Source organism: Myodes glareolus, chromosome 17 (genome assembly GCF_982192425.1).
Source record: "Myodes glareolus chromosome 17, mMyoGla1.1, whole genome shotgun sequence".
Lineage (NCBI taxonomy): Eukaryota > Metazoa > Chordata > Mammalia > Rodentia > Cricetidae > Myodes > Myodes glareolus.
In genome coordinates, this window is record NC_142042.1 from 58,964,350 (window position 1) to 58,985,629 (window position 21,280).

The 21,280-nt window shown below is 47.4% G+C and overlaps 1 protein-coding gene and 1 long non-coding RNA gene across 2 annotated transcripts; one reads left to right on the forward strand and one right to left on the reverse strand.

The window, feature by feature from the left end:
* Positions 1-398: 398 nt before the first annotated feature.
* On the reverse strand, positions 399-18,170 carry Reg4 (regenerating family member 4). The gene is made up of 6 exons (XM_048447572.3): positions 18,051-18,170; positions 15,451-15,614; positions 8,273-8,367; positions 6,826-6,963; positions 4,798-4,903; positions 399-843 (listed from the first exon to the last, which is right to left on the reverse strand). Exons 2-6 carry the CDS (start codon positions 15,515-15,517, stop codon positions 776-778), a joined length of 474 nt encoding a protein of 157 aa, XP_048303529.1. The 5' UTR covers positions 15,518-15,614; positions 18,051-18,170; the 3' UTR covers positions 399-775.
* Positions 16,328-21,242, forward strand: LOC146891285 (uncharacterized). The gene is made up of 3 exons (XR_014997678.2): positions 16,328-16,432; positions 17,394-17,548; positions 19,864-21,242. It is a non-coding gene; the product is annotated as an uncharacterized LOC146891285 (long non-coding RNA).
* Positions 21,243-21,280: the final 38 nt, after the last annotated feature.

Here is a 21,280-nt window from a genome sequence, read left to right on the forward strand (position 1 = left end):
TTAATTAAGCATTGCTCCACTCACTCTGAGCCTTGCAGGGACACTGTTTACCTCTCTACTCAGACTGAGTGCTGCTGGGGACACAGGAGGCAGGGCGAGGGGGAGGAAGATGGAACACCATGCAGGAGTGTTCCTGAGTCTTATTTCCCCTTTCCGTCCCCGTCACCACTACAGTGGGACTCCGCAGGCTCCTACACACCACTACAGTGGGACTCAGCAGGCTCCTACACACCACTACTCAATGAATAATTCATGGTCCACTTCAGACCGGCAGGGACTCCACTGATGAACACTCCACACAAGAGGGTGGACAGTAGGGAAGTACAGGGACATGTGTGGGTGACAGAGGGAGGTCGGAGGTTACAGGGGCTGAAGGGACAGAAGCTCACTCTTGACCATTTGTGTTTTGGCTCCAAACTTTACTGGTATGACAGAGACCCAGTGGTCCGCGAGTATATTTCGATTTGTTTGAGACAGCCAAAGGGAAAAAGGACTATCAGGAAGGACTGCAGAGTGAACACTGAGACCAGAAGCCACTGCCCCACCACGCCAATCCCTGAGACTGGAAACCGCTGTCCCACCATGCTAAGCTCTCTGAAGCTGGAAGCCCCTGTCCCACCATGCTACGCTCTCTGAGCCTGATAGTCAGTGGACTGGAGGCCTCATCAGTGTTCGCTGCTGTGCTTCCTCTGGGGGGATAAGGATTATATCAGCCGCCAGGTGAGAGGGAGGAAGAGGGAGCTTGCGCACGGCTGGCAGGCCCTGAATTCTTGCTCTATGGCTTGTACTTGCATAGGAAGTGTTGGCGCTCACTGCATCTATTCTTGTTCCAGCTTAAAAATCCTGTAAGAAAATAAACAGACATTTAAGCCAAGCTAGCTCAGTACCAAATGTGCCAGAATTGTCTGTGTGTTCTTGGAGCGCCGGACAAGGGCCAGTAGTGGTTACTTCAGATGCCGACATGGGTATTGTTTCGTCCAGACGTCCAGCAAGTGCTAGCCCCCTAGCTGTCTAGATATTACTCTGTGGGTGTTTCACAGATATCGTTGACACTCAAGTCAAAAGACGTTGAGTAAAGGAGCCCAGACCAAGGGCTTCCTGGAGTAGAGAATTTTTCCCTCTAATTATTTTGGACTCAGTTTTTCCACATCAACTCTTGCAGTAATTTCCTGGCCCCCACTCCACCCCCAGGAATCTCCACCTCCCGTTACTGGTTCTCTGGGGGTCCCTGACTAACGCAAACACCCACTTTCTCAGATCACTGCAGGTTTGCACAAGCTCTACTCCGGCACTCCGGAGGAAGCAGCACCTGACAAAGGCCCAGGGAAGGCTCCCTTTATGTGCGCTTGGTTTATTGGTTGTTGGTGGTGGTAGTGGGGTTTTTGCTTGTGTTGGTTTTTTGAGACAGGGTTTCTCTGTGTAACAGCCCTAGCTGCCCTGGAACTAGCTCTTGTAGACCAGGCTGAACTCGAACTCACAGAGATCTACCTGCCTCTGCCTCCTGAGTGCTGTGGGATTAAAGGCATGCACCACCACGGCCTGACAGTTATGTTTTATTTTAAGATTTATCATTTTATTTTGTGTGTGTGTGTGTGCGCGCCTGCAGAGGCCACAGAAGGACATCAGGTCCCCTGGAGCTGGAGTTGCAAGAGGTTGTGACCTGCCCAGTGTGAGTGTTAGGAACCCAACTCCTATCCTCTAGAGGAGCAGCAGCTGTTTTCAACGGCTGTACTCACTGTTTTATGTCAATTTGACACATGCGAGAGTCATCAGAGAAGAGGGAGCCCCAACTGAAAAAGTATCTCCATAAACAAGCCTATAGTACGTTTTCCTAGTGACTCATGAGCAAGGGTCCGCCCACTGTGGGTGGGACCATCCCTGGGCTGGTGGTCCTGCTATAAAAGAATAGGGTCAGCAAGTCATGCCGAACAAGCCAGGAAACAGCATCTCTCCATGGTTCTGCATCAACCCCTACCTCCGGGTTCTTGTTCTGCCTGAGTTCCATCTGACTTCCCTTGATGATGAACCTTGCTGTGGAAGCATCAACTGGATAAACCCTTCCCTCCCCAGCATGCTATTGTTCATGGTACTTCACCAGAGCAGGAGAAACCCTAACTAAGACAACAGCTGAGCCATCCCTCCAGCCCCTCCTTTGTGTTAGAAATGGTTGTGCCAAAGACCTGGGAGACTCCACAGCCAAGCTCTGAGATGCTCCAGGGTGAACTTCAAAGACCTGTAAGTCATTGTAACCAATCACATCCCAACAGGTTACCCACTTAAAAAGAAGGACTGGCCAGAGACTGGGACTTTTGGGGGACTGAAATATATATTTCTAGGAGAGGCCTAACTATTTCTGTTGGACCTCAAAATAGAGTTCCTCAGTCCTTGAGATCCTGGAGAGAATGTGGCAGGATGTTGAGTTTCCCCCTAGCTGGCGTCGGCTTAGGTCTTAACCTGCAGGTCTGATCCCGTCATCTACCTGTACTTCCCGTACTTGAGACACAGAGGGTGGTTGTGCCTATGTCCTAAACCAAGGGGCCTGTAGTTGGAGCACCAGAACATGACATGGAGACTACAAGCCTGCTGAGGGATTTCAAGTTTGGAACCAAGAGTGTGCGCACAAGCCTGCTAGTCTGGAATCGGCTAGTCAGGTTGGCTGGAATCTAGTCAGGTTGGCTGACTAGATATGTGGCTGTGTAGGAGGGTCCTTTGGGACATCCACTGAGCCCAGAGAAGAGATGGAATTGAAGCATGAGGTGACCAAGAGCAGCTTACCCATGGTGCCCACCTAGATCGGCACCCATTCTAATCTCCTCCTGCCTGCCTCCCTCCCACAACACTAAAGGGGGACGTGGTGGGAATGGGTTGGGGGTATGGGCACACCAAACCTGGGCAGTGAGCCCAGCCTATACATGAAGGCACTGAATGACTATTAAGGTGACTCTCTCCCTTTCATAAGGAGACATCTGGGGTGCAGAGAAGGAAGAAGTCCGCACCAGGATAGGCAGTTCCGTTAAGATGAAGAAGATGAAGATGCTCTATTTCTACAAGATCATCCAGAACACAGAGCTCCTGCCCTTGACCCCAAGGCAGACTGAACATAACTTGTCTTTTTTCCTTCTTTTTTCTTGCAGCACTGACGACTGAACCCAGGCCCTCGACTACACTAACAATTGCTCTGTGTGACCATACTCTCAGCTCTCTTCTTGCTTTCTGTTATAGCACAGGGCTCACTACATTGCCCAGGCTGGCCTTGAATTTACTCTGTCGTCCAGGCTGGTCTTGAACTTGATGAGCCTCCTGCCTCAGCCTTCCAAGTACTGGGATTGCAGGCCTGTTTTAGTTTGGAGTCTCAAAGTGAAATAGTGGGTCACAAAAGAGTTCTGGTGCAGAGTGGAGAGTCCCAAGGAAACGACAAAGGGACAGAGGGGACAAAACACCTAGAAGTTCTTCCTAAGTAGAAAGGAAGCAAGAACAGGCGTTGCCACCGAGAGCAGAGTTCATGCCTGACTGTACATAGGTAAAATCCATTCTACGGACATCAATAGCACTAGGGCGGGGTCTCATGAAGATTTCCCCTTTAAGGTCTACCCTTCACCAGCTTTTCACTCGCCTTGCTCCTTTCCCTGGGTTTTTAATTCATGACCCAATTTTATGTTCTCCCCAGACTACCACCTCCACGTGTGACTGACCTGTGAGCTTCTGGGGAACTCTCCTGTCTCTCTACCCTACCCCCCCCCACCTCCTGTCTTCCTGTCCAAGTGCTGAGATCGCATGAGCACTACCTTGTCCAGCTTATGTGGGTTCTGGAGATTCAAACTCAGGTCACTCCACGCAGCAAGCATACTGCCTCTCCTCCCCCTCCCCCCTCCCAGCCCCAGCCCCCTCCTCAGCCCCCTCCTTTGGCTTTCATTGTGTCTGAAGCCTGTGTTCTGATTGCTGTGAACTGAAGTGAAACCAGATGGGTGAATGGGACCAAAAGACTCAGGCTCCCCCTTCTTACAGATATGCCACAGGCTCCTTCAGTGTGGGATTCTACCGAGAGGAAAGACTCTAAGAACGTTGACCAGTGAGAAGCCCAGAACCACTTTATCCAGTGGGGATGCAAAGGGTCTCAGGAAACATCTGGTCAACTGCTTCCCCAAAGCTGATCTGACTAAAAGACAGACATGTGGAGGGCCTCATACGATAGGTCTGAGAGTCCCCGGACTATGTTCTCTTAGAATGTTCTTCGGTTGATCCTTGTGACTCCGAGTCTCTCTTCTAACACAGTTTCTACTACAACGAAAACAAAATGTCTAGCTTTTGTTTGGTTGACCCTAGTGGGGGGCTTCTCGCTGCTTCCTGGGGTAGCGCCGTGATGGGTTTGGGTGGTGTTAACTCGCCACAGCTTTCCCTCAGTTTGGGTGGACAACCTTGTTTTAGTAGCTTGTACCTATGATTTTGCCTGTGTTCTGGCTAACTTGTCTTTCATAGCAGCAGTGTGGGCTCTGCTGGCCTAAGAGATTCCCTTCTCCAGCTTTCACCTCTGCTGTCTTTGTCATAGTCTGTCACCCCATGGCCCCTTCCACTGATGTTAAAAAAAAAAAAAAATCCTTCACTGGGTTTAGCAAAGACTTCAGAGTGGGTCCAGACGACTGGAGGTTCATAGACTGTGTGTCAAGGCCGCTGTCCTGTGAGGCAGTGCTGCCGAGTGACAGGGGCGATGGGAGGAGGGCAAGCATGCCCCTTCCACTCCTAACAGGTTCAAGGACGGAGTTGCAGCTTGGAGAAAGGGAAGGGGTGCAGGGAACTTACTATCCTTGGGGTTCAGCGCAGCACAGTAATTGGCTCCACTCTTTGTCTTGTAATTCCACGGTGAGTACAGGTCTATAGACCCGTCAATCCACTGCCATAACTGCGTCTGCAATGACAGGAAACAGAGGGAGTGTGCAACCCAGCCAGCTCCCACTCCCACAGATGCAGCAGGCCCTCAGCCGGTGAGATGGGGTTTCAGGGGGCAAAGGATTGAAATAGATGAAGAACCAAAATTATGAAAGTCGCTCCATTCAATGACAGAGGAAAGCATCACCAATGTTTTAGCATATTTACTTCTATGGTTTTTAACCATATTGAGACATGGTTATCAATGTACTAAAAAAATACTGCTTTCTTTAAAACATTTACTTGAGTCTTTCTTGTTGCTTTCCAAACCCCCCTTCAACACAAGGATGTACAATAGTCTGCCCTAACAATCTTGTGTTGACTACTGAGTGTATTGTTTCCAATTACTATGAAAAACACTGCTATGACTAATTTTGTTGAGACTCATTCGGTGTTCTCAAAATTATTTCCTTATAATCTATTCCAGAAGAAGAATCAATGGGTCAGATAATGTGGCTGTTTTGAGGTTATTAATACCCAAACTGCCCACTTGTACAAACTTACATGCCCACTGACTGGGCACAAGGACCATTTCTCTACATCCTCAAGATAGTAGTCATGATACAAAGAAAAATATTGATAATCTAAGTCAAATTATATAATTTTAGTTTGCATTTTCTTGATTGTTAGAGATAGAGAACAACATTAGAACATTTGTGTTTCACATTCACACATGTCAAAAAAAATCAAACTATAAAAATCTCACAGAAACAGATGAAAATGTATAGCTTGTCTTTGAAAGCAGAGTTCTAAGTGACAACAAAATAAATACATGAAAAATAATAAAAAATTTGGCCAGGTGTGGTAGCCTATGTCTTTAATCCTACAACTGGGGATGCAGAGGCAGGAAGATCTCTGTGAACTTAAGGCCACCCTGGTCTATGTAGCGAGCTCCAGGTCAGCCAAAGCTACATAGTCAGACTCTGTCTCAAAAAATGGAGGGGCTCAGCTGTTAACAGTGCCTGTTGCTTTTACTGAGGACCCAGGCTTGGTTCTCAGCACCTCCATGGCAGTTCACAACTGTGTTACCCCAATTCCAGGGCACCCCATTATCTTCTTCTGGCCTCCCCAAGCACCAGGAACATACAAACATGTAAATACACGCTCACACACAGAAAGTAAAAATATAAAACTATTTAAAAGTTAAAAAATTGTGCAATTCAAATAAACACCATTTAAAGCACATAACTGTATAACAGTTATAGCACACACAAAAATCACTTGTTTTTCTGCAATACTCAAAAGACAAAGCACGCTGTGAGTCACAGGCCAGTGCCAGAGAGTGACTCCATGTTCCTGGAATGAGGTCTATGAGCACGGGTGTCTCCGGCCATGTCATCAGAAACAGAAAGCAGGGTTTTCCCGCCTACACCCCTATTTCAGTTAGGTATAGACACCCCATCCCAAATCCATAAATACAGATACCGTGTGGTCCTTCTCATAGTCAAGTACTGATGGAGAGGTCAAAAGGGGTTCAGAGGAGAGAATTAAGAACGATTAAAAAGAAAAAGTGACAGAATCTCAGAAAAAGGTTAGTTGAAAGTTTTTACCTTTAATTAAGACCAAAGGCAAATAAATTACTCTGAATCTTCTAGATCGGCTTCCACAATTTCCCTCCCCCCCACCTCTCTCTCTCTCTTGAAGGCTCTGTAAAATTGGTACTTTAGTGTCTGAAGATCCAGAAGGACCTTAATTAAAAGTTCCACAGAATGGATTTGGGTTATTTCTCCCACTGAGGGAAAGAAGGGGTTCCTGACCTTCGGGCCTCGGCCTGAACCACTGGAGGCTCTTGGCAACAGGGCCACTACTTGAGTCCTATCCGTAGGCCAGAAAGCCACTTCTCATGGAATGATTGTCATTCTGGGTTTTCTAAGAGACTCTGTGAGCCAAACATGGGGTTACCTTCTGTGGGTCATGCAGGCCAATCCACACAGGCAGGTTTCTCTGATAGCCAAGTATGTACTTTGCTACGACTCTGGCTTCCTTTGAATTCGAGAGAGATGCCAGGTGGGATCCACTTCCGTACTTCTGACACTCCTCCTGCAAGTAGAGGTCCCATTAAAGATGCCACGAGCGCACAACCCTCTCCTTGGAGCCCTAGTGTACCGAGAAGGATGGTTCCCTTTTCCCCAACACTGAGATCTAAACCCCACAGGTGAGTTCTGTCACTATAGAAGACAGAGACCACGGTGCTGGGTCTCAGAGGAAGTAAAAGCTCAAAGCCCGGGCAGGAGATTTAGCACCAGAGAAGTGCCTGGGGTCCTTGTGGCCTTCATAAGTCACTCCACCTCTCTGAGGCACAATTTCCTCATAGTTACAGAATCCTGGGGTTGTCTCACTCTCTCTCCTCCCCGCCTCTTGCTCACTCCATCTTTCCCCTCGCTCTCTCTATGCCTCCAGTTATTCAGGACTCCACTCAATAAGACATTTCCCTCCCTGAATTTGCATTGCTACTTCTCTTGGTCTGATCAAAAGGAAATCAATTTTGTTTACACTGCAAAGAAATTTTCTATTTAGACGTCACAACCACACATTGATTTCACACGTCGCCTGTCTGTTGAGGAAAGATCTCCCTCTGTAGCCAAGGCTGGCCTCAAACTACTCATGACTTCCTGTCTCAGCTCCCAAGAGCTGGGGCCGTAGCTATGTTCCACCATGTTCCCTTCTCTCAGTTTCAGAAGTCAGAGAAAACTGCCTGATCCTCATCAGCTGTCGCATGGTGGGGACGCCACCCTTGTTCCTTTCTTTACTGAGTTACACGCAGGAAGGACACCCGAGACCACTCTGGGCTGGGCCATGCCACGTCGCTTCTATCTGTGTCAGTCAGCCACAAGCTGGAGAGATGGCGGTAATAATTCTCCACTTACTTGGACTGGCTACTTGGATATCTGTGAATGTCTTACACATAGCTGGAAAAAACAAAATCCAGGCATGTGTGGGTTGTGTCAAGTGAGGACACCTCCTATTTCTGACACTTGGCTTTTTGCCCGGTGTCCCTGAGACCTGTTTCAGGCATTTCCGTATCACTCTCTCTGGTAAGTCTCATAGAGGAATCCAGTAACTCTTTGCACAAGCTCCTCAACTCTTGATGCTTCTTTGAGCTGTGTATTTCTAGCTTTCTGAGGGTCATGGCTGCTTCTTTCTCCCTGCAGCCCATTGAGGGTCTTAGCACACGGTTTCTACATCATCAATGTTCACAAAATTGAAGGAGTTGAGCACACCCCTCTTTGTTTTAACCACAAGGCTTCTCCCGAGGTCCCAGGAAGAGCCCTTGACTTTAAGTCAAATATGATCTGCAGTTCTAGCTGATCCCCTGTTCTCAAAGAAATCAACACCTCAAACTTCTCACCTCAGCCTGAGACCAGTTTCCCATCTTCCGAAAGTATCCATAGCAGTGGGAACTGTAGTAAAACCATCCTGCAGCACAGCTGGGTCTCCAGACAGCTGTACAGAAACAAAAGACAGTTATAGATTGTGATGTCAAAACTCAGTATGATGAAGAGACCGTTTTTGGATTTGGAACACCTTAAGTAAAAGGAAGAGTCCATTTCAGAAGGACCCTGCTGCACTACTAAAAAATGTATACTGTGTCAGGCGGTGGTGGTGTATGCATTTGAGAGGCAGAGGCAGGCAGATCTCTGTGAGTTCAAGGCCAGCCTGGTCTTTAAGAGCTAGTTCCAGGACAGACTCCAAAGCTACAGAGAAACCCTGTCTCAAAAAACAGAAACACCCCTATCAAAAAAAAAAAAAATCAAAAAACAAAAATGTATACTGTATGGGGTTGGGGATCTAGGTAAACTGCCGGAATGCTAGCTCTGCATGCACAAAGCCCTGGGTTTTGATTCCCAACACTGAATATGCCAGGTGTGGTGTGCACATCTGTAATCCTCGCACTCAGCGCTCAGATGATGAGAGAGAAGAATCAGGAATTCAAAGCCATCCTGGGATACATAGTGCATTTGAGGACAGCCAGAGGACATGAGATTCGTCTCAACACACATACACAAACACACGCACACACACGCACACACACGCACACACACACACACACAGAGAGAGACAGAGACAGAGACAGAGACAGAGACGGAGAAACAGAGAAGGAAAAAGAGGACAAACAAAATTTTTGTTATTATTCTTCTCCAGCCTTCATCAAAAGAGCTTTTACCAGGGGAGTATTTACAGGGAAGGGGAAATGAAGCTTTCTGGGAGTACTGAACACATAATCTGAACCAACGGTAATTCTAGAAACCCACATATCACCGCAGCTCTGCTGTCAGAGAAGGAACTAAGGAGGTCGTGAAGCCACTGGAGTTTTGTCCCACAATGTGTGCTCTGAAGCGTCACTGCCAATCAGTCGCTGCAATCTCCCTAGCAATGCGTGTGTAACTGCAGCAGACATGCTTGAGACACTGGTTGGATGACACGGTAGGAGCTCACAGAGTAGACAGAGACATAAACTGGGAATTGGAGACATTGTTAGGAGAAGGAGCCCTTTTTGGAAAGGGGTGGGATAAAAAGGCAACCGGGCTGAAATGAGATCATGGGTAGGCTGTGTCTCAATAACAAGGAGAGGGGGTTACATTTCACAGAAAAAGTATGAGCTGGGCAGAGGCGTGGAGGCAGGAATGTGTCTGGAGGGTGCAGAAAGGGCAAGCTGCTAAGTTTGGCTTGAGTCCAGGGGCTCTGTAAGACAACATGATCAACAGGAACAGGAGAGGCCTGCGGCCAAGGGGGCTGTGATGCAGGAGGGCCGGAGCCTTTCCTGCTACTCGGCTGCCAAGAGCCTCTGGGCTGGAGCTGGTAACTGATAAAGAGGAGGTGAGTGGGACAGCAGAGGGACTGGAGACCAAGGGGATGTCTGGCTAGAGTCTGGGCAGAGTCTGGGCACTGTGACAATGTGGCTGCACACCTACACTCCAAGCCCAGTGCAAAGTCTTTCTTTTGTCGGTCAGATGACTACTAATAACATGTCACTCCTTTACTTCAGTCTGTACTGTTTCATCTACTGCCTGTAGCTTTCCAGAGTCCTGTCTTTCCCTTCCCTTCCCTTCCCTTCCCTTCCCTTCCCTTCCCTTCCCTTCCCTTCCCTCCCCTCCCCTCCCTTCCCCTCCCCTCCCCTCCCCTCCCCTCCCCTCCCCTCCCCTCCCCTCCCCTCCCCTCCCCTCCCCTCCCCTCCCCTCCCCTCCCCTTCCCTTCCCTTCCCTTCCCTTCCCTTCCCTTCCGTTCCCTTCCCTTCCCTTCCCTTCCGTTCCCTTCCCTTCTTCTCTCTCTCCTTCCCTCACCATATAATCCTAGATGACCTCAAACTCACTGTGTAGCTCTCCTGCCTCTACCTCCCAAACGCTGAGATCACAGGCATTGGCATCATTCTTGGTTTTACAAAGCAGTGTGTGTGTGTGTGTGTGTGTGTGTGTGTGTGTCAAATCTAGGGTTTCATGCATGTTAGGTGCACCTTCTACCACCTGAACCACATTGCTAGTCCTCATTCCTGTCTCAGTCCAACTGTCTTGCCCCGCCCACCAGCATCCTCCCAGGCACCAGTCCCAGCTGATTTGGAGGATGGCGCCTCTTACAGATCTCGATCCATTGCGTGCGTGCGTGACTGAATCTGTGAATGACGGATTATCACTAACCGAGCTAAGAAATGGAAGGGAAGCATATTTATTATTTTGCTGTGGCGGAAAGGGTCTGTTTTGGCGGTTGCTAGAGGGGATACAGTCCTTTACTGCAGGAAGGGCCTGGCAGCCAGAATGCGATGGAGTGGTTAAATCTGCATTTGGGAACCATAGTGAGGTGGGCACTGGTACTCAGCTCATTTTCTTTCTTTGTATTCAACCCAGGATCCCAGCTTGTGGAATGGCACTGTACACATTCAGGCTAAATCCCCTTCTGCAGTTAACCCTCTCTGGATACACCCAGAGCCGTGCCTTATAGGTGACTCCAAGTTTAGTTAACACTGCAGAGTAACCGTCACAAAAAGGCTCTGGGGATGACCTAAAATAAATGGAAGCCAAGCAGTGAAGGTCCTCCTTTATTTCTACTATTAGAAGATGGGGCACCGTTTTGCATTAAGAAAAGGAAAGCATTTATTCCACTGCTACCCTGGCTGCAGCTACCATCACCAGCCATGGTTGGCGCTGGGCATCAGGCTAAGCAGTTGACTCGGGCTTTATTTTTATCAAAATAATTCAGAAAGGTAAACCAGGACAAGATGGTTACCTGATGAGAAGTCTCTCTCACTGTAAACTAGAAAAACTACTCTTTAGATTCAGTTTAATGGCCTTAAAGACCCACATTTCTACCAGGAACCTTTCTGATCTTTGATTTATGAATATGCAAAAATGAGAAATTAGGAACTTAGTAACAAATGATTACAGAGTGGAGAAACCTCAATTGTTTTATAAGACAATTTTAAAAAGCAAAGGAAATCTTAATTTTTGAACCTGACACTGAATACTCTTCTTTTCCTTGAAAAAACAATGTTCTTTGAAAGAATGTCTGGCTATGTAGCCCAGGTTGAACTCCAACTTCAGCCTCCTGAGTGCTAGGATTATAGGTGTGCACCAAAGCCCTGAAGAAATCAAAACTCTGTTGTTTTGCTTTAGATCCTAGAAACTGGGTGTGGAAGTGATGGCTTTGTAGACCAAAGCTTTTTAAAGAGATTTGTGCTTTGTGCTGGCTAGTTTTATGTCAACTCGACACAGGCTAGAGTCATCAGAGAGGAGGAAGCCTCCGCTGAGAAAAATGCCTCTGTAAGATCGGGCTGTAGGCAAACACTTTCTTAATTAGTGATTGATGTGGGACGGCCCAGCTCACTGTGGGTGGTGCCATTCCTGGGCTGGTGGTTCTGTATTCTCTAGGAAAGCAGGGAGCAAGTTGTGTGAAGCAAGTCAGTAAGCAGCACCCCTCTGCGGCCTCTGCATCCGCTCCTGCCTCCAGGTCCCTGCCCTCTCTGAGTTCCTGTCCTGACTTCCTTTGGTGATGGACCATGGTGTGGAAGTGTAAGTCAAATAAACCGTTTCCTTCCCAACTTGCCTTTGATGGTGGTGTTTTATCACAGCATCGGTAACCCCAGCTAGGACATTGGTTACTGTTCTGAAAAAGTTGATAGTAAAACGGTCTCAAATGAAGGATCGCCAAAGCAGCATTGGGAAGGCTTATAATTTTTAAACCAGTGAACTGTCCCCCACAGGCTCATATATCTGAGTGCTTGCTCCCCCTGCTGGTGGCATTTTTTAAAAAAAGCTGCAGAACTTTTAGTAGGTGCAGCCTCACCAAGGAAATGGATCCCTAGTGTGGCCCAGGCCCATTTCTTGTCAGCTCTCTTCTTCCCCTGCCACCACACCTTCCCCATGGCTGTGGACAGTTTCTTTCAAACTGTACTACAAAAGAAACGCTTCCTTCCCAGAGCTGCTTCCCCTCGGGCCTTTGATCACGGCAATGAGAAAAGTGACTAACACAGGAAGCGGACCTTCTGACCTAAGGCTGGTGAGAATGTTCAGGAAGAGAGGCAGCAGAAGGCAAAACTCTCCAACCCTAAGTATGAGGACCTGGGGGGCTGGTCACCTGGATAACCGTGTAACGGCACCTGCAGCGGAGCGTAAGAACCAGAGCCCGACAAGACACGGGACTCCAGCACAGGTCATTGTGTCCTCTCACGTGACCTGGAGGGAATCGGCTTGATATTCTGTGGGCAAACACACGGGAAAGGTACTCCTCCACCATGGCACTCACTTTCTCTGACTTGAGCTCAAGAGAACAGCCATATTGGGACATAAACAGAGGATCCAGAGGGGCGTCTGAGCATAGAAACCTAAGATCAGGATGCCTCCAGCCTCTGCCTCTCCCACCGGATTCTCTGCTTCTCTGTGCCTGTGTGTGCATCGATCTCTGTCTTTGGGATTCATCTCTCTTGCTTTTCTCCGCGCTTTTGCGCATGCCCCTCTGCCCCTCTGCCTCGCATTCTCCCCGCCCCTCTGCTGTTCATCTTTCTTTCTGACCGTAGCCCAGCCTTCTTGCAGCTACCGAATGCGCCCCCTGGTGGGAGCATCTCAGTTGCTAAAAAATGCTTCCGAGGCCTGCGCTGTAGTGGTCTTGCTTTGGGCAGTCTTACTAATACTCTAGAACCCACCCCACCGCCGCTAAATAGTTTCTGACATCCCCGCCATGTCTCAGATGAGGAAACAAAGGCAGAAGGAAGTTGCTGCGCCTCACACTCCCACAGCGGACAGAGTGAAGATGAGCCCTAGACGACTCTGAGATGAGGCTCCAGCCGTCTGTAGTCAAGCTCAAGCTACGTTAAAACAAACAAACAAACAAAAAACTGCAAGCCACTCCCATTTGTGCAGGCTGCTTTGTTTAACAGCCAGACTCGCCTGGAGAGACGGCAATGGCTACCACCAGCCAGGAGTGTGGTGGAACTGGGCGAGCCACTGTTTTCTCAGCAGCCCAGGACCCTTCACATCTCTACCAAGAGTGCCATGGGGTGATCAGCAGGAACGGGTCCTAGCATCCAGGCTCCACATCTCTAGTTCTACTCTCCCAGCCTCTTCTAACTCTGGTCTCTTGCCCGCACAATAAACTAAGAACACATACTTCCCCACAGGGTTGCCTTGAGGGTTAGTGGGATAACACACACAAAATGCACACAGTGTTAGCATTCTGCCTAGCATACAGCAGTGGTTGAATACATGACAGCTGGCTAGAATTCTAGCTCTCTTACATGATACCAGGATGGGTATGTAGAGCTATACCCTAACCTGTGCCTTTTCTGTTTTTTACAACCCGAGACAGGGTCTGCTTAAGCTCCCAAGACTGGCCTTGAACTCTATGTAGCCGAAGCAGGTCAGGTCATTCTGCACTGTTTTCCTGAGTAACCAGAATTCCAGGCACGCATCACCAGACTCAGCTAGAATTATAGCTTTTAAAAACCATCACCATTATTGCGATAACGAGGTGGAACATTACTGAAAATGTTAACCAGATGCAGTTCCCATTGTCTTTAAGTGTTTCTGTTTCTCCTCACGGAGCCACAGGCAGCCACAGGCCAGGGCAAGGAACCATTGTGGGGACAACAGAGCTCTGATCTTGGCCATCAGCCTCTGCTGAAAGAGAAAACCAATTTCTCACTTCTCCACATCACCTTTAACTGAAAACAATGTTAGGCTTTCCCATACGCTGCTGTGCTCAGAATATATGGGATCTGTCTTAAGCACGGTTCGCAGGAATGTAACAATCAATGCCAAGTTTTTCTACAGCTGGGAGGAAGATCTGTCTGGAAAAGAGCCACGGAAGGACCCATGGTATATGCTTTAGCTCTGGCTACTCCTGGGGAGAGAACCAAAGAGATTAGTGAAGTCCTGGGAAACGAATTGGAGAGTCTTATCTGATTCTCCAGAATACAGTCAAGGTAAATGTCAAGTCCTTGAAGGAAGCCAGAGGTCAGGGCATCCCTGAAACCACGTATAGAGATGGCTAGAAGGCAGCTCAGCAGTGGCTGGGGGCAGCTCCTGGCGTGCTGAACATTCTTGCAAGGGTGAGAAATGGTGGTTGAGTTCCTGGGTCCTGAGCAACCTGAGCAATGGTGAGAGAATTGATGGCTGGAGGCGGATGTGGGGTTGGGAGCAGTGGGTACCATACACAACCATGTCAAGGGTAGGCTATGGCAAGGACCACAGCCTTCAGCTGATGACTCACAAGCACTGTTTCTCTTGATACTACCTTGTTTTAGCTCCTCCCCTTGAGCAAGCCCATTCAAGGGGTTTTAGGCATCACTAGATCTTTTAGCGGCCTCTTTTCTCAACAGAGATGATGCTCAAGCAAGCAATTCTTACACTGCCACCTCCAGCTCCCACCGAGGCTATGGAGGACTGTGGGAGACATCCAAGAAGAGGAGCTGGCCAGAGCACCACATAGTTCAGCAGTGTGACTTGTGACAAATCTCTGCCCTCGTTTTACCCATAGATTCAACAAAGCCGTTACATCAGATGAGCCCACATTCTAACTTGTTCCAGTCCAGATTTTCCATGGTATTGTTTTTTCCTCTGCATACTTAAACTTTCCCTGTCCTATTTTCTCTACTGTAGATCCTGTACAGTCACTGGCACACTCCCTGTCCTCGATGAATGATCTATGAGCGTACAATAGCCATCTCTGCAACTAGGCTTGCAGGTCCCTGGTAAACTGGATCTTTCAATAGGCTCAAATAAGAGAACAGTACATAAGGCTTTCGATGCTGTGATTAGAGCTGTCAGTCACAGACAGTCTGATGCGTGTCGGGTTCTTTAGACAGACTCTCCATCACTCGCAACAAACTTTCAGAATTTATCCCGCAGCCCACCCACTAAGTATGGCTTACAACCACCGTGGGCACCCCTCTTTGACTGTAGAGCCATTGACGGGTCACATTAGCTTTCCCTCTTCGAGATACGTCTTTCCTGAAATGCCTGCGGATGTGAGCGGATGGTGTGATGTGTGCGCTGTGTGCTTGCTGACTGTGACTGTCTTTCAATATGTGACTGAACTCACCACTCATGACTTCAGGGCCAGTTACAAAGCTCAGCAGCAGGAACAGCCAAACGCATTTGGGAGCCATCTTCCTCTTTCGCCAGAGATGATACTTCGATGTTTTGATTTCAAGGCCTTCAGAACTCTTGCCAGTTTTCTCTTAAAGACTCTGGTGTCTCCTAGACCTGCAGTGGACCAGTGAGAAGGATGCTGGAGTTTAGATATCACATTGAAATATTTCCAAGTAGATGAGGGTTTTACAAGGATAATCCCAAGGTTGACATACAGATGAGGAGCATTTAGTTGATGAGGATTTAATCTTCCCTTCAAGCCCCTCTGGACCAATGGCAGAGACCTAAGGACAGCAGGAAGATGTGCTTAGCAGTCTAAGAGTTTGTGAACCACCCAGTCCCTGTGTTGTTATTTCCGGGAGGGTCAGCAGAGGGCGACATGGGCACACTTCCTCACGGGGGTAATAAATAGGTCTTTGGAAGTCCTGGAAATGTAATAAAGGGGTTCCAATACAGAGAGTTTTTTATAATGTTGATGATAAAGTAAACAGATGGTCCAAATACAGTCACAGATAAGAAAGCCTGGGTTTACAAGGACTGGGCTATTTGCTGTGTGTCACCAGCAATTGTAACTAGATCGGACTCTTGAACCCTGCTGACATCATGTTGAAAGAAAAAGAAAGAAAGAGAGAGAGAGAGAGAGAGAGAGAGAGAGAGAAGCTTTCTAGTCTCCCCTTTCATTATCAAGAAACGCACAAATCATTAAAATATAAACACAGATCAAGAACTAGGAAGTGAGCCCATCTCCCAGAGAGGTAAGCAGTTCGGTGAAGGGCCTCCATGTATAGGTTCACATAAATCAAATCACATTGCCTCGTAACCTGGCTGCTTCTCAGACACAGACCAGCCACAGAGGACGTTCCTGCAGCCATGGTTCTTCGTTCGGCTTCTCTTCTCTGTTTGGCATGAACTTACGTTCTGCTGCACCCGGAGTAAGTCCCTTGGCACTTTGAAGCCCCCTCTCCTCTGGAAGGCTCGCCTACCCATCCTATTGGGAGAATTCAAGACCGCTGCCCTCTTATCTCACGAAAAACGCTTAAGTTTGTCAAAAAGTGCTGCTTACTAAGTTCGATGTTTTAAAAAAAAAATGTTTGCTCATACCTAAAGGCTGTCAGTGAAACAGCATCTTTTATATATGATTTTTGAAATTTCTTATGTGAATTATCAGCTTATAGCTTTGTACACTTTTCTATTTTGTTGTTCTTTTTTGATGATTGATGAGACTCTTTAATATATTTTTTGCTTCCTATTGGGGTCCTAAAAGTATTTCTCAGTTCATACTTTTCATACGTATATAGCATTCTAAAGGACCACAGACTTCAACTGTAGGGGCCAACAGGAGGCCCCAAAACTCCACTTCCTTTTGCTTCCTTGCAGTAGCCCCCACCCCTGCACTTAGCTCATCCAACAAGTGCTGAGCCACGGGCTTCACTGGATCTTTCGGCAGCCTCTTGACACCAGTAATGTTCAAGTTTTAAAAATGCCTTTGTTATATGAACAGTCTTCTTTATAACTTTTGAATGTCTGCAAGAAACAGTAGCCACCATAGTGGCATAAGGTTAAAATGGGCACCTACAGCCTTTTCTAATCTTATCTACGCTTTATGGCAATTCTAAGCTCTAGTAGTTTTTCAGAAGTAACTATGACAATGAAGAATTCGTTGAATTCTTATTTAACCATGCTCTCTGATCAAAAGCCAAATAACAAAATCTCAAATAATTGGTGGCCTGGGAGCCAATGCAATAGGGCATCTAAACTGGAAACTTCTGGAAACCCTAATCCACAGCCCCCATGAGCACTTGGGTCTGGCAGTAACCGAGGGGGCGCCATTCATGTTCTATTTGCTTTCAGTTTTTAAAATTATCACATAAATTTTGCGCTTCTTTGCTGAAGTTTCCTTTCTAAAGTACGGTGGGATTTCAACCCTTTGAAAAGCAGCTATCTGGAACTCAACGGTCAGGCTGATGGGCTGGAGAGATGGAGCCCAGGATTTGAGGCACCTGGTGAAACCCTGTTGTCTCCTTTGACCTCCATAACTACACTGCACTGTGAGTGTCAGCAATGTTGCTGATAAGCCAACTGCCATTCATTGTATTCTGTCACTTTCCCTGAGTTTCACAGCCACCAGACCACAGAGCCACCACACAATCCAACACCGCTGGCCACCAAAGTCAACTCTCTTTCCATAAGAGCAGAAAGAAAAGAAACAACTCAGGGCTCCGGACCAGGAGCAGCGGAAAAGATGTTTGCTGTGTAAGCCTGGCAACCTGAGTCCCATCCCTGGGCCCACGTAAAGATAGAAGGAGAGAACTCCAGAGTTGTTCCCTAATGTCTGTTCACCTTGCGCGCATGTGCAAACACCCACACAGCAGTTAATGTTGATGACGGTGTTAAAAATGAACAATTTAAATCAAAACAGCGCTAATAACCAACACCCCAGCAGAAGCAACAGAGATGTATCTTGTAATTTCTGATCCACAGGGTAGCTGGCAAAGAAAAATAGGTGTTCACAGAAACCCTGCTGTCCCCACCGCCAGGAGGATTGATTACCTGGTTGCAATCACACTCTGAGAACTCTGTCTTCTTCAGCGTGAGTGGTCCCAGGTTCCTGCGTCTTTATACCTCTTGCCTCAGGATATGATGACCTGTTGAAGTCATGAGGCAATAGCGTTGTTTACAAATAATTACTCTTATCTACTGTAAAAAAAATGGACTGTTTGCGTGATCGCTGTAGAGTGGACACACACTGGGCTTTGTCTAGCCGAGAGCAGAACCTCTCCCTGTGTGCAAACAAAATCCTTTATGTCCATGCTATTAAAATGAACAGTATCCTGTAGTCTGAGAATGGCCCGTTTCCTCTCTCATTTCTTCAGTTAATTGTGCTTGGTTATGTTCTGTTTTGTTTTTTTTCTCTCTCTCCTTTCTGACTCTTCATATTGGAGGTGACCTCTGTCTTCTTTTCTTTCCTGGAAAGATGTTCCACTTTGAAGAGTTAGATTTCTATCCTTGCAGAATAGATTTGGCTTTAGGTTCCGACTGAAGGCCACATAGGCTCTTCTCCCCCAAGCCATTCCCACCTCCCAGCATGCATCAAGGTCCTTAGACCACTGTTTGCCTTTCTCCTGTGGAACTGAAGGCACTGAAATCTGTTTTGACACAGGCAAATAATGTCAAAATAGCTTACACTGATAGAGTATCTTATAGCAAATTCTTTCCTACATCATCAAATGCCCTATGGGCCATGTAGGACAGGCTTCTCCCAATGCACAGTTAAGAAGCCCAGTTGTGGGGGCCCAGAGAGCACCTGTTGTCTTCCCAGAGACCTGGATCAGTTCTGAGCATCCGTGTCAGGCAGGTCTCACCCGTCTGTAACTACAGCTCCAGGAGACCTGAGGCCTCTGGTCTCCACAGACAGCTGCACTCTGTGCACACACCCACACACAGACACACACACACACCTGTACACAATTAACAATAATAAAAATAAACCTTAGAAAAAAATTTAAAACCCAATACAAGAGAGCAGTGGTCTGTGGGTTCTCAAGGCTCATCTGTGGCGCATGCAGAACTCTGGCTTCCTCGCTCCAATCTAGATTTCTTGGCTGAATTCCCAATCGTTTTTGAAAAAGAGGAGCTATTTAGAAAGGCCATTAGGTTTGCTTTTCTGTGAAGAGGGTAAGGGATTGATTTGTGCTGTGGGTGCCAGAGATTGCTCATCTCAAATTACAGAGTTAGCTCTGTAAGGATCATTGTGTCTGAAAGGGGCCACAGTGATGCTCAAATCTGACTGCAGAGGCGTGCCTTCGCTAAAGTAACTGACTGGGAATCGTAAGGAAGCCAGGGCTCTCTGCTCCAAGCCTAGGCTGCTTTCTAGATGCTACTCTGCCCCTGTCATTGGGCTTTTCCAACCTCTGTGTAAATTCATGATAGGGCCTGAGAAAGCAAGGAGTCCCAGCTTACCTCCTCCGGCGGCTGATACCCTCTGATGATGCTCAAGGAAGAAGGCATGGGTTTGGCTGGTTCAGGTGGAGTTCTGTTCTGCTCTCACTATACAGCACCATCATTAGCTGGGCAGGAGTGGTGCACGCCTTTAATCCCAGCAGAGACAGGTGGATCTCAGTGAGTTTGAGGACATCCTGGTCTACATATTGAGTTCAAGGATAGCCAGGACTACTTGGAATAGATAGATAGATAGATAGATAGATAGATAGATAGATAGATAGATAGATAGATAGATAGAGAAAACAAGCAAGCACTGGTCATGTGTGGAACCCCTGGGAGCCATGCTCCCCTAATCTGAATACGGAGGAGGGTATTACTGGGTGAATTTACCTGTTTAATATACAATGTTTTTCCTCTTCAGAAAGCTGGACAGGGAAGGCACTGCTACATTGTATAATAGAAAGAACACAGATGCCAACTCCGAGACTTGCAAGTCCCAAAGACCCAATGCAGAAGAAACACAGACAAGTTTTGGAAAATATTGTGGGTAGGTAGATCTTCTCCTACCCCGCCTTAACTCCACCCCGCCTTGACTCTTGCCCCGGTGGGCATGTTACTATTTCTAAGTCTTCAGATGACAAACGGAGCATCAGAACTTGTGATTTCTCGTGACTGTGAGCGGTCTCTACCGGAGCCCCTGTTTGCCAGCACCAAACGAAGACACCAATAGAGCCCACATCTAACTTTAAGACACAAGAATAAAAGGGAGTGTGGCCTGACATGGAGGCTGGTTCACACTCAATCCCAGAACTTGGAGGCTGAGGTAGGGCTGTGAATTTGCAGATAGGCCGGGCTCCATAACGAGGTCCAGGTCACCCTGAGCTACACGGCAGCTGGGTGAGGGATGAAGTTCAATTGATAGAATTCTTGTCTAGCAGGTGCCAAGGCCTGGATTTGGTCCCCAGAAACACAAAAAAAGCAGAAGTGGTGTCACGGATTTGTGATCCTAACACTTAGGAGTGAAGGCAGACAGGTCAGAAACTCAAGGCCACCCTCAGCTCCATAGCTGAGTTCTAGACCGGTTTGTGCTGCATGAGACTCTATTGCACAGAGAATATAAGGGATCAGAAAGTCATTGGAATTTAAAAGTTCCCTTGACTATGAAGAAGGAGTGATCTAAAAGAAACTTTGCTTACAAACACACCAAACATAACATCTAGAAGGCGAGAACCCAAGTGCACAAATTACTTACCAAGAACCACAAATCAGAAAGGAGCACTAGAGAGACAGCTCAGCTATTAACAGCTCTGGCTGCACTGCCGAGGACCTGGGTTCAAGTCCCAACGCTCACATAGAGTCCCACAACGGCCTGCAACTTCAGCTTCAGGTGTTCTGACACCTTCTGTGGACCTCTGTGTGCGCTTCATACAGGTAGTACATAGACATACACAGAGGCAAAACACCCACGTATAAAGTAAAATAAATGTTTACTACTGAGAGAGGGCGAAATAGTCCTCCTCAGGGATGAGGTTGCCAATTGGTTATCCAATACCAAATAGTCAGCCATGATTACCTATATAAATACATACAGATAACACTAGACAGACTGAGCAGGTTGTGCACACACACACACACACACACACACACACACACACACACACACGCAACCTCAACTAAAGAAAAAGAGACCAGGGAGTGCAGGGGTGGGGGGAATAAAGGTGGAAGACAAAAGAAAAAGAAGCCATGATTTCAACAGGACACAAGGGGAGGGTACATGGGAGTGGCTGGTGGATGGAAAGGGAAGGGGGAAAATTATGTAATTCTATTTTAATTTTAAA

Coding starts and splice junctions, on each gene's coding strand:
- Reg4 (XM_048447572.3), bottom strand. CDS start 15,517: ATGGCTCCCAAATGCGTTTGGCTGTTCCTGCTGCTGAGCTTTGTAACT. Junction 8,368..15,450: donor TGGCCCTGAAGTCATGAGTG/GTGAGTTCAGTC, acceptor GTTTCTGTACAG/CTGTCTGGAGACCCAGCTGT. Junction 4,904..6,825: donor GCCTGCATGACCCACAGAAG/GTAACCCCATGT, acceptor CTGTCATTGCAG/ACGCAGTTATGGCAGTGGAT.